A 13,268-nucleotide genomic window follows, 5' to 3' on the forward strand; every position below is an offset into this window, starting at 1 on the left:
TTTTACCAATTTCAAACAGTAGGCGCGGAGTGAGTCGTTGATGATATTACGACACTCATTCCAGTTAATAGTTGACGGGGGACGATATTTAGGTCCTTTACTGAGGAATGATTTTAACTCTCGGTCGCGAACGATGTTAAGGTCTCCTGTTATAACATGGGAAATTGGTCCATAGGTGTATTCTGAATTACTGCAATTACACGACATAGGTGTATTTTCAGTGATATTTACATCTTTACACAATTGGCTATAATTAAACACATATTTTCGGGTAGATTTCTTGTAAATATAACAAATGAGAGGGAGTTCAGTATTATCAAAATATCCAGGAATTTGGTCTGACCCACACACATTTAATTCCTTTTTTTGAAATCTAAATCAGCAGACTTTTGTTGTGGTTCAGATACATATTGACAAATTCTACAACTAATGATGACTGCTGTTACGTTTAGTTGTTGAAGGAGGGTAATTGCAAAATTAAAATACTCATATAAGAATTGAGAATGAAAATAGGGGTGTGTCAAAGAGACAACCATCCGACATAAGAGCAGAAAATAGTACAATCAATCAATCATGAATGGGTCTTCGGCGCAGCGAAATATTCCAACACTCAGAGGCGAGCTTCAACTGGCCTCTCCACTTTTTTTTTTTTTTATTAATATCATTTTTGAATATTTAACAATTTTGATGTTTTGATATTGCATTATTTCTAGTATCGACGGAACTCCAATGTAAACAGGAAAAGGAGACGTCCATAAAATCTGATAAAATCAAACATTAGACCAAATCAACAAACAGAACGAATTGTAAACAATTGTTATATTCCTTACTTGGTACAGACATTTAAAAAAAAACAAAATAAGTAGGTTTAACCTAAACAGATAGCTCAACCTAGTACATGTTTGTCAGTTGTTTATATTTCAGTTAAATAAAACAAAATTGGATGAGGAACACAAACATAGTTGAAATCGTGAACTCATTTGGTTTGAGTACATCTCTAAAGTTGCGCAGTATAAATACTGTTAACATTCGATAATAATTAATTCTGTAGTGCTTATAATAGTTGCCATATTCCACGTGACGCACCAGTCAGTCCAATATTAACAATATCACACGACCTCTATACAGCTATATGATAAGATATATTAATATCATTTGACAAATATTGTGATTTTAATCTAATGTTGTTTCATTATATTATAACCGGCATCAACTCAAATATTACCATTCTTTGATTTCGATCAATATTAACAGCTTTTTTCTATTATTGATTCACCTTATAATTTCTAAATAAACAAAATTAGCGAATACGTGTACAGTAATTTTCAGACACAATAAAGGAAAGAGTTTAAGAGACAAAAGTTCATATTACGATAAAAGAAATATTTATCAAAACAATTGTAAATTGATATAACTAATGTAAAGCCAACGCACAGTCTTGCTTTCTTTTATCTTCCACTATAGTTTAGTGTATAACTATATACGACATCAATAACTATCAAGGGACATCCATACAGAATTAGTGCTACAATTAGAATACTAATTTCATTTCCTATTCAATTTCATAATGACATGGGGACAATTAATTTTTGTTAATACTTGATGATTTATCGCAAAAGGGTTTAGGAGGAATGTTCAATAACAAGATGAATAAAAGGACACGATTATTGCCTTATATTTAACTATCTCAAAGAGTCTGAATACGTTTATGATTGAATAAAGATGTCAGCTGTTTTTAAGATAACATCTTGACATAGTTCTTCTCATAATTTTTCTGGAATATATTTAATGTTAGCGGCAAAAAGAACTCGAAATAAGTGTTGACATGGCAAGAGTATACGGTTGCGTTTTGCCATATCAAGGTTCTTAAAATCAACTTTAATTTCTTTTGAATTCATAATACTGAATACCTTTTCTCAAAAATTATCTTCATGATTTGTCATGTGTAATTAAAATATAATTATTTATCATACACGCAGTCAGCATGCAATGAGACTAATGAAATATAATTTTACTGCCATGAAAACTGTCAAAGGAAGATAAATAAAAGAACAAAAGAACAAAAGAACAAAAGAACAAAAGCACAAATACCTTCATTTTTATTTTCCTATAAAATTTCTACTCTTTCACAAAAACAATGAAGCTTTTTTTGATTGACACTAAAAGGTACATTTGACACTCAATTAATTAATGTTTAAAATGGTGGTTGAATATTCTGCAACTTTGTCTGAATCTATACTGTTGTGTTCTAATAAATTAAAGAACAATAATATAAATTGTTTGGCCTTCGCTTGTGTGTGTGTATCTAAATTTACAGATTTATGGTCTTATCTTTCTTTATACTTTAGCTCAAATATCTAGCCTTCAATTTTTTCCCTACATTCATCGGAATAAATCTTATCACGTTTTTTAGTTCATGTCTTTTATTCCTATTATCAATGTCAGTAAAGCCAAATTACCTCTTGATTGATGCTTCTTACTATTGCCGAGTAATGCAATTTGTACCTTTATAGATACGTTTCTATCACATTTCAACAATCTATTACAGTAATTTAGCGTTAGCATCAGCAGTACAATAACGAAAAAATAGGCTTTTCTGCTGTAGGTTGACACTTTTTTTCTCCTTATTCTATATTGTGCAATATTATTAAATTCTAACTGAATTTCAACTGAATGTCATTTGAAAAGCACTGACACTAATTAACAAGACTGAAAGAAGTGTGTAATGACATAGACAGCAACTACATTTGAACTCATCATAACTGGTTTTTTTCTTTAATAATACACCTATCTAAAATAATAAATAAGTGGAAAAGCGCGTTCATTTCGTGCCATTATAACAGGTTTTTTTTATTGTTGATACTTTGTATTTATACTTTGGTAATGTTTACCATTAGAAACTTGGGTCCTAAAAGCTTTCAACTTCGTATATTTTTTATTTTTTCTTCCTTTATTCGGGCGTCAGTGATGATTCTTTAGTAGTCTGGCGTACAAAATTTAAATCTGGGTATATATATGAGTTTATCATAAACCATTAACCTCTTTTGTATTCTTTGCAAAGAATAAAAGATAATGGCAATCGGAGTAATACTGGTAAATAGTGGTTAGTTCCCGAGGGAACATAGTTATTTAGTTGCTATTACAATGCATTGATCCTTCAGAACGAGAAGTCTTCCTGATTAAACTGTATAACAGAAGTGCTGTTGTTGGAGTTTTTATTTGTTCTATTTGTTTTAATGTATTATTCTATCATTAAATTTTATTAATATTGTCATCTTTTGTAACAAAGCGTACCTTACCTTTATGATAAAGTAATCCTTATTTTATTTTATAGATTTTCTTACAAGTATTATTCCAAAAATAATTCTAAATGTAATTTTCTTTTTTTTCAGATTTACCGCCAAAGATTACGGGATCTAGCAATGGCAAATGACGTCCACATGGTGTGAATCCGTGTCACGTGATACGTGTCAGTGCGCATGTGTAAATGTGCAATACACAGAAATATCTGAATATTTTAATTTTTAATTTTGTTTTTAAGCACTTTGATTGTTTAACAAATCATTTGAATCTTTTTGTTCAATTGAAAAGTTTTTTTTTGTATTTCTAAAATATTTCCATAGTTTAAATATTTTGAAATATAAATTACTTATTCTAATGAAATTGTTTCCGTCTATTGATTGCTATTTTGTATTATTTTAAATTTTATTTCTTTTATCTGATATCAGTATATGTATTTCGTTCAGATTTATGTTGAGGAAATGTCCGGAAGTGAGAGTGATATGACTGAGAGACAAAGATCTCTTTCTATTTATTTAGCTTCTATGATTTTTAAGGTCCATGGTTCGAACAGTCAGTTAAATTAACCATTTGTTTGTCAAAAACATACTGATACTGAAGAGATATATGATTTTTTTATTAGAAAATATCTTTATTTTCCTCGAAATAAAAAATACATAATTTCATTGTGAATCAAAATGGCGAGTTTTTTTATGACTTAAACTTACACACAGGCCAACATAGAATTTTATTTTTGTAAAGTCACTATAGGACTTAAACTGTTTTAGACTTAAACTGTTTTCTCCTGTTTGTTTAAATGGCTGGAGACAGCTCAAATAAAGAATTTCATTCAATAGTATATGATTGTTTACACTTGGGAGTAAATTAATGAACATATTAATCAATGAACATATCATATCATTAGACAGATTTGCCAGATTTCATAAAAGCAGATAGGAATGAAGACAACAGAAACACATAAGGGCTGACACTGCGACTTTTTAAAGTTTAGTTTTAGATAAGTACCTAAAAATTACAAATTAATATCCGAAAACCAAATGACGTTGTTCACGTGAACTTTATTGAAGGACCACGATGTCGAGAGTCACATTTCTCTGTGATCTTCAGTAAAGCACTATAATGATTGATAACAGTTTTCGTAACTATCATTATTACTTCATGAAGGTATTATCACTTCCAACAGAGGTCTAATAAACTCGGGTATAAAGCAGGAAACAATTTTATTTTTATTGTCAAATGTGAAGTTAATCGTTTAAAACGTCTACAGGCACAAATTTCATCAATAAGCACATATACAGAGTGAAAATATAATTTTTAAGTAATCAAATGGCTGCTGTGTGTTTTACGGTATATACTAAAAGAAATTCAACAATTCATTCTTATCCAATTAATATAAAAATAATGGAAATTAAGTTTTATTCGTCCATGCCAATTTCTTGCTTTGTATTAATGCGATTTAAATGTAAATAAAATATCTATTTTTCCTTTTCTGTCTAATTTTATTTTATCTGTTGTTAAAAACAATAAACCTGATAGTATTGGACTGTTTTCTATTTTTACAACGTCCGCTTGCTGGTCCACACATCATATTTCGATTGGTCGGTATTACAGTTATGGATTTGGTCAACTGAAAATTAGTGTCGTTCATAATTATTTGTAACAAAGTGTCATTAATGATGACGCTGATCGATGATGAGTTATTGTCTACTGTCCAGTAAAGAAAATCAAATACATTATAACACATTAGTTTGACCTAAAAAAAATCTCAGTCTAAAGGCCGCATGTTAAACAGAGAAACAGCTTATATTACTTTTCAACTCGTTATATTGACCCGACATGGATCAAACTAACAACTTAGTCACAGCAACATGATATAACCGAGGAAGCCACGAGTGGGCATGCATATCCTGCATTTGCCATTCGTTGTCAAATTTCTATAATACCCCTTCCTAAATTATAGAAAGTTATCACCATTATTGACTGTTATGTTGATTTTGTTATATATCCACCATCCTGAATAACACCATCAGTGGTTTGGGATACATCTAATCCATCATTAAGAAGAGTGTGAAATAATTACTAACATTTTATTGAAAAGCAATGTAGTAGTTCCGATGACGAAACAGGTATATTTTTCTTATAGTTTGAAGGATAATAACATTCTATAAAGAATGAGAAAACAACAATCGAAGAAGGAAGAAGGGCATTAAAATATAAATCGAAAAATAAAGACAAACATTAAAAACAAAGGACAATAATAACTGCTAAGACGGCTAAATATTGATAACACGAACCTTCAAAGAAGATCAGTAGCCCCTTTTCACAAAAATATCTTGAGTGTAAAATTTATCGTTAGTCCTTAACAATTCAACTAAATATTTTTATCGTAAGATTACTTTTACACTTACGATTGTTTGCGAAAAGGGCTACAGGTGTTCGGGAAAGGTTGATGGTATTTTCTTAATTAGTAAAACCTGTCGATGAACAATAAGTAATTTAAAAACACAGCTGGGAAATAATACATAAATGGACTAGAGGACAAAACAAAAATATCCTCAGAAAAACAGATTACTCAAACCGACAACAGATGACTATGAAAAGACGTGTGTAATAAAAGAACAGTTCAAGGTTCTAATCTGCAAACTTTGAAAACCTTCAATGTAAGATTTTATTCTTTTCACATCTGAGTTGATGTATAACAAATTCTTTAGAAAAAAAGTAAAATAACAAAATTTCTGAACTGAAGAAAATGAACAGAACAGAAATGAGTCAGTAAAGATAATACGCAGGTAACATTAATATCACCACAATAATTTTTTTGTTTGTGACCTTGGTGACCATAATGCATAATCTTACTGTTAAGCATGGTTGTTTTTTCCACTGAATTTATTTCACATCAGGATCATTTTCTTATTTATTTTTTTTTAACTTATTTATCTTATGCAAACGATAAAGAAGACAGACATTCTTAACCAACACCAAAGTTATATTGGATGTAATCTAAACATTGTCCATTATATACAAACGAATTAAAAATTGTTAAAGCTGACCTTCAAAGAAAGCATCACAATTGACAATATTGTCTATACAGAGTGTTTTTACATTTCTAAACATGCGTAAAAAAACCAAGAATCACCGAAATTACCAAATAAAAAACCCAAACAATCAACACCCGACTCATACAAACAAAGACAAACAACGAAGAACAACACATGGTTCTGAGATATCCTGATTTAGTACAGGTACACACTCAGGTGGTGTGTTTACCTATCCTATCTAACACATGGTTCTGAGATATCCTGATGTAGTACAGGTGCACAATCAGGTGGAGTGTTTACCTACCCTATCTTACACACGGTTCTGAGATATCCTGATGTAGTATATGTACACAATCAGGTGGATTGTCTACCTACCCTATCTAGACCATATCTTAGAAAAAACAAACTTCTGATTGCGTCCCTATGATTGAGAAAAAAAGCCAATATATATTGCCTCTAATATATTGTTTCCCTACATGAACTTGAAATTCTTTCAACCACTACATCCTTATAAAAACTCAAAGTGATAGATAATATGATATACCTGAAAACGTCACGCGAAGTTCTGATATGAAATAAACTACAGAAGATAGAGAATCAACGACCATGTTATCAATCTTAAATATTTACTAATATGAAACCGACAACAATACTCAAATGAATAAAATTGAATTATAAATAACACACAACTGTATCTCCTGTCATTTCTCCGGAATTACTATGAACTATTCTTGAGGCTTTTATTCCCTTGTCATAGGAGTAGAAAAAGAGCCATAATACAGAGATTCGTTTAGAATTACAAAAGCACCACTTACTGCTTCATCAATTGAAAGAAATCAGAAAACTACCCTGTGTCTAAATCACTCTTTGAGTAAAAATTTTATTAGATGATTGTTTTTCTAATTCTGTCTTGACCATCATGGGACATATCTTCAATAGACGTTGTTAGGATTTCTGATGACAATTATTGACATTATCATGTTAATGTTTTCATAATTCAGTAAGCTTCCCTATTGAGGATCAATGCGAATGATGTTCTGAAAGAAATTTATTATATTTACTCAGTAGGGATGGTGAATATCAAACTACGATTATTTCTTTCAGACACAATCGTTTTTATTTTCGTCGACAAAAGTAGTGTAATTGCAAACAGTGCAGTTAGCAAATGCAAATATATTCATCAAGTACTCAAATGTTGAAAAAAGCACAAAAATACTGTTTGCAATATTTCATATCCATATTATTATTAATTGATACGTGCCTTTTATGACAACTATTTCGTTAATGAATTATTTATGATGTACTATTCATATGAACTTTGATACGTAGAACAACATCTGGTTTTAATAACTGTGACAACTACTAAACCCTACACCTACCCTTGAGTTGGTAATGCTGATGATGTACTTTTCAGCATGTTGTGCAAATTTATTCAAAAGAACATCAGATTGGTATAAATCTAACCATAATTTCAGTGTTGTTATTTTAGACATAACTGTATGATATAGCAATTTACGGAAACTTAAATATTCGACGAAAGAAATAATCATCAAAAAGAAAACGGTCAACCTATATGCCATCCGAAGTCCAAATGAAACATCCTCATTATGTACAATTGTGTAATTGCAGTGACGTCAGTCCATTCGTTAACTGTGGTTTCCTTTTCTAGAATAAATGCTCCCTTAAAATATATCGCTGAAAAGACTTACATTATCATATTCAATTGTTAACTAATTTCAGTAAGCTTAATGTGTTTAATAAAGCCCCTGTCACCCGAGACAAAGATCATGAAGATCCCACTACTATCTACAAAATAAAATAAGATCGCAGTGAAATCGTGGTATTGTCGTATTGATTATCACTATTTGTCTAGTTGATACCACGACCTTACTTTGATCCTGATCAATTCAGACTGGTCGAGTAAAAATTAGTGGAGTACAAATTAGGCCATTTCAGACTTTTATTGGTTTTTATTATATGTGTCATTTGGTGGTGCGTTGTCTCATTCGCAATCATACAAAATCTTCTGATTATAATAAATATAGTTTTAGGTACCGCTTGAAAGTAAACACTGGTGGGTAAGAAGTTTTGGGAACGATAATAATTTATCAGTTCCAAAAACCAAATACATATATATTATTCCTAAAAATTAAGGATGAAATGCCCGTTGAAGCCGTGTGTCAGAATTTGATAGTTGATCTAGAGAAACATTGCAATCTATCAATGAAATCCAAACCACAATCTTGAAATAAACTAGAACAGTAAGGACGGCTAGGATAAAAGTTGCATGCTGAAAAGAAATTCTGATGTAACATAGCGTATATGATAGCAAATTCGATAAATATGACAACTTTTGATACAAAAAATAATATCGCGGATGAAGATGACTGCTAGTGTTAGTTTCATATCAACTTCAATTTAAAGGTCAATTTGCTTGTGGAGAATGATTCCGAGCAATCTTTGAGAAACTGCCTTAGATAGGTTGACATGGACTCACTGCTAGACAAAACAGTCATGTAGTCGAAACAATGTATTGACAAAAGATCATTTATATCTATATAGGAATTAAAACCGTGCCATCAACTCGCACAATAACAAAGTTATCATCATTGTTGTATGTATATATAAACTGTTATACATATGTATACTGTCCTGAAAGTGAACTGTCCACTTTATGTGATGTATTCAATTTACTAGGTTCTCTTCAATGCCTTCAGTTAATGGATGTTCTTATAAAGACACAACGTAAGAATTTAAAGTTTTTGTGTCTGGACAAACTTATTTCTGTTTAGTCACAATTGACTTCGGTTGGACAATAAATGCCATTCTTGTGTTGATACAATGTATTTGAAAACTGATTGTTTATCTATATAGGAAAAGACCATGAAATTCTGTGAAATAATCATTTTTAAGTATAGACAAATAGTAAATGTAAACTCTAATGAAGATAACGATCAGTAAACGTTTTAAAATTGCAGTTTTGCACGCGATCGTTTGTATTTAGGTCTCTTTAACCACTTTAGTTGATGTCAGCTTTTAACATAAATTACTTTATATTGCAGCGGTTTCTACCCTGTGCTTGATAGTCAAAATAAAGTTTTTCTAAATTCGTTGTGTAGGTAACGCTTTAAGTTTCTGGATTTAAACTTACTTTATGAACGTAAAACCCCCAAAAGTTAAAGCCAAGGATTAACTATTTATAATAACGATATTTCAATCAAATATTATTTCACCAAAACAATCCACGTCTATGTATAGCTTGAGTCTGGTGGAAGCATATCATACGATTCAAGACTCTTCAAAGTTAGTAGTATGTATTTCAAATATTGATCCAACAAATCAGTCATTTTAGGTGTATACTATAACTGCCTGATTTTAAACGTGATTTAATATTGAAAAGTATTGTTGTAAATACATCTGAAATAATAGAAATAGTTTTAGATTCAACAATTATCTAGATGATAAATGTTTATCAATTCTATGATATTTCTCAACTGCTTTTTTTTACAATTAGGTGACTATACGCAGTGTTATGTAGAACAACAGGAACTCAAAACGTTAATGATCATATCTAAGACCGAGTGCAGCATGTTCAAGAAGATTAGTCATGATCTGGAGTTTGTTATAAAGTTTGTTAGCAATTTCTGGAGTGAATAATACTTGATAACTTCTCTTCATTGTGAATGCATGTTCGGCATTCATTTAAAGTTATGTACATATACTTTTTTTCTGAAGAAAATTCTAAAATTTGTTTAAACATAACTTTTTTTATAATTTTTAGCGTCCCTGCCAATAATTCGCCGACATGTTTTCCGTATGCAGTGACCTCAGTGTGACCTTTCTTGAAAATCCAGTGATCGCAATACGAAAGTACAAAGGGGAAAACCAACATTGCAGAGAGAGTCAACAAACTTAACATCGATCCGTCATCAAAATAAACTATATCTTGTACATGTTATGCACGTGCTTACCGCAATATCCATGCCTTTTGTTGATTGTTTACAAAGGGGGCAATCGCTAATTTTCAACTTCAAAACACAATCATTATTACATGTAGCTGCCATATTTTCACATAAACACTGAAGGCATAAAATATTTTATACGATTATACGTCATGCATGCGAAAAAAACCTGAAGTCAGCACTTCTGTGTTGAAAAATTGTAATTTTAATTCGAAGCTGTATATTTTTGAAATACTAACGCTTTTCTAGAATAGATTACCTTTGTATTTGGCAAAACTTTCGGAATTTTTAATCATCAATGCTCTTCAATTTCCTATTTTATTTTACCTTTTTAACTTTTTTAATTGAGCGTCAATGATGGGTGTTTTGTAGACGAAACGCGCGGCTGGTGGAAATCACCTGCCAACGATCGACTAACTTGTGATAAGGACAGTCTTCTTATTTTATACAAATATTCCACAAATAAAGTAAAATACATTAAAACAAAGTATGCTTCTTATCTGGACACTCATTCACCTATCAATTTACAATAGAAGAGCTATATATGAAGCGACAGAATAGCAAAGTAAGTGATTAGAACATTTCCTTTTTCTGTGCAATAACATCCGCGTGACGCCTATGTAGTCTACTATGAACATACACAACCTCGCTATTTTTTTTTAAAGGATCTTCATTTTTCATAATATATGTAAGTTAGCTTTGGACTTAAACGGCCCTTTTATATCGAAGTGGAATTAAAAAGAAGTCGACATAAAACACGTACTTTACGAATTGTTAAGATTTTAAACAATTTTTTATATGTTGTCTCTTTTTGACAATATAAAGATTACGAAACTGGTATCTGATAACTTGGTAAACCATAATTTGAATCATATTATGTGTATATGTCTCAGTGTTTGCTGTGGGGAATCGTTTCTTTATATTTGGTCCAAATGTTCTGATTCGTCTTTCACTTCAAAGTTGGTTAATTTACATGATCACAAAGGAAGAGGATAGCTAAATTGTAAAATAATAAAACCATCCAAGCCCTTGAAAATAATGATAATTTCATTGATAAGTGAACAAGTTAATAAACTTCTTATCAAGGATCGAATCTCATAAACTCCGGAGAGCCGAGAATCTTGCTTCGGAAGTTGCAAATTAATTTGACACTTTAGTGCAGATTGAGCATGTGTGATATTACAATGATGTCATAAACATGTCAAAATCGACATATCAGAAATAAAACGGTTATTTTACACATAGTATATATGAGCAGAAGCTTATCCCAAAATGATATTATACAGAGACTTCATAAAACCTCGCCAATAGCTGAGCCTTCGTCCTTTTCCTAAACCAATAAAAGTTCGTGATAAGATATCAAGACCTTGTTGATAATATTGTGTATCATCTTCACAAATATCACATGATGGTCTTGAATGATATATTCTAGGTACTGGCGTTGTTCATCATCCTAATTTCGTGTTATATTGTACTTTTATTTTGTCTTTGAATATATTTGATCTTAACTGTTTGGGTCATTTATGGCGTGGTTCAGTATTTAAACATTACGCAATTGGGTTATTGTGATTAGGTCATTTTTTTTTTTGTATTCTTGTAATTTATTTCATACTTATGTGCTTTGTCTACAACATGTCTACATGTCGTTTTGTTTTTCTTTGTTGACATAGCTGTTTGTCTTTAATAAATTGATTGAGATTATAGCACAATGTTGACTGGTGAACCCCAATTTTGACAAATTTTACCTATCGTGTCTGTTTATTTTGCTCACCCATTGTTTTCAATAAAATGGAATTTCATGCGACCGTCATACAAGTTAGAGGTTTAACTAGCCACAAAACAAGGTTTAATTAACTATTGTCTACATAAGAAAATCCCTGTACCAAGCTAAGGAACATGACAGTTGTTTTCCTTTCGTTTGATGTGTTTGAGCTTTTGAAATTGCAATTTGAAGGGACTTACCGTTTTAATTTATCTTTGGAGAATAATATGTCAGCGCTAAACTCTCCCTTTACCCGGGACAGCAGGCATAATGTATATATATGCTAAAAAAATATGGCGTCTATGGTCAGTCGAGGGTAGTGACTCTCCGATGTTTTTGTGCTAGTTTGAAGTCTTACAGTTCTGTAAATGATTTTTCTTGGATTTTGGAAACTTAAGCAATAATATGGGAGTCTTTCTGAATAACAATTTTGGTGAATTTTTCAAAGAAAGATACTTTAAAGGCCTTCTGAAGTTGGAACAATAGAAAACACATTCTAAATATAGACATTGGTAGAGTTATTAGCAAGGTCGGGACAGTACCAGACCTAAGACCTAAACTGACAAAAAAATGACATACAAAAGCATGATATATAAAAAACAGTTACTATAGAAAAGGATTAGTGTCCAACGGATTAACTTGTCATGGTCAGAGTGATTTCCATCACGACAAACATATATTTAACAAAAGAATTAATTAGACACAAAGAAATGTAAAAGGTTTGATAAACGGATTAATATATTGTCACTATAGCACTTAAAATATATTGTCTGAATTTGATTTATATCTAATCGCAAATAGTCCAAATCTTCCTGGTTATATATAGCACACAAGTAGAAATGCAGAGATATTCCATTCCAATATGATTTTATAATTTACATAGGATTTTACATTTCACTTCTAGTAATTATGTGTTTTTCGGGGGAATATTGTTGCATTTTATAAACAACCCGAATATGATTTGATTCAAGCAGTGGATGGAACAAGAGACAATTTAATGGCTTATAGTTATGACTCTGAAGTTTTCTTCATTTTTTTATCGTCTTATAGATGTGTATTTTTGTAATATGTGCATCATTTCGTTTTGTTGAAAGTAGGATATTTACATTAAGTGGAGGAAGGAACCCGCGAATGCATTGCATGCATCCCGTCCCATATTACGCTTGTGGCGACCGTCAAATAATGTTAACGGACAACCTTGCAAGA

The 13,268-nt window shown here is 31.0% G+C and overlaps 1 protein-coding gene across 2 annotated transcripts in view; it reads left to right on the plus strand.

Annotated features, from left to right (window-relative positions):
- The window catches only part of LOC139492225 (uncharacterized), a 30,051-nt gene extending 25,208 nt beyond the window's left edge, over window positions 1–4,843 (plus strand). For both annotated transcript variants that reach the window (XM_071280411.1, XM_071280410.1), the window contains one exon: window positions 3,393–4,843. In XM_071280411.1, the coding sequence (XP_071136512.1) occupies window positions 3,393–3,449 (57 nt within the window). In that variant the 3' untranslated portion in view covers window positions 3,450–4,843. The remainder of the gene's footprint in view (window positions 1–3,392) is intronic.
- Window positions 4,844–13,268: the final 8,425 nt, after the last annotated feature.

The sequence above is a fragment of the Mytilus edulis genome, chromosome 10, assembly GCF_963676685.1.
Source record: "Mytilus edulis chromosome 10, xbMytEdul2.2, whole genome shotgun sequence".
NCBI classification, from domain to species: Eukaryota; Metazoa; Mollusca; class Bivalvia; order Mytilida; family Mytilidae; genus Mytilus; species Mytilus edulis.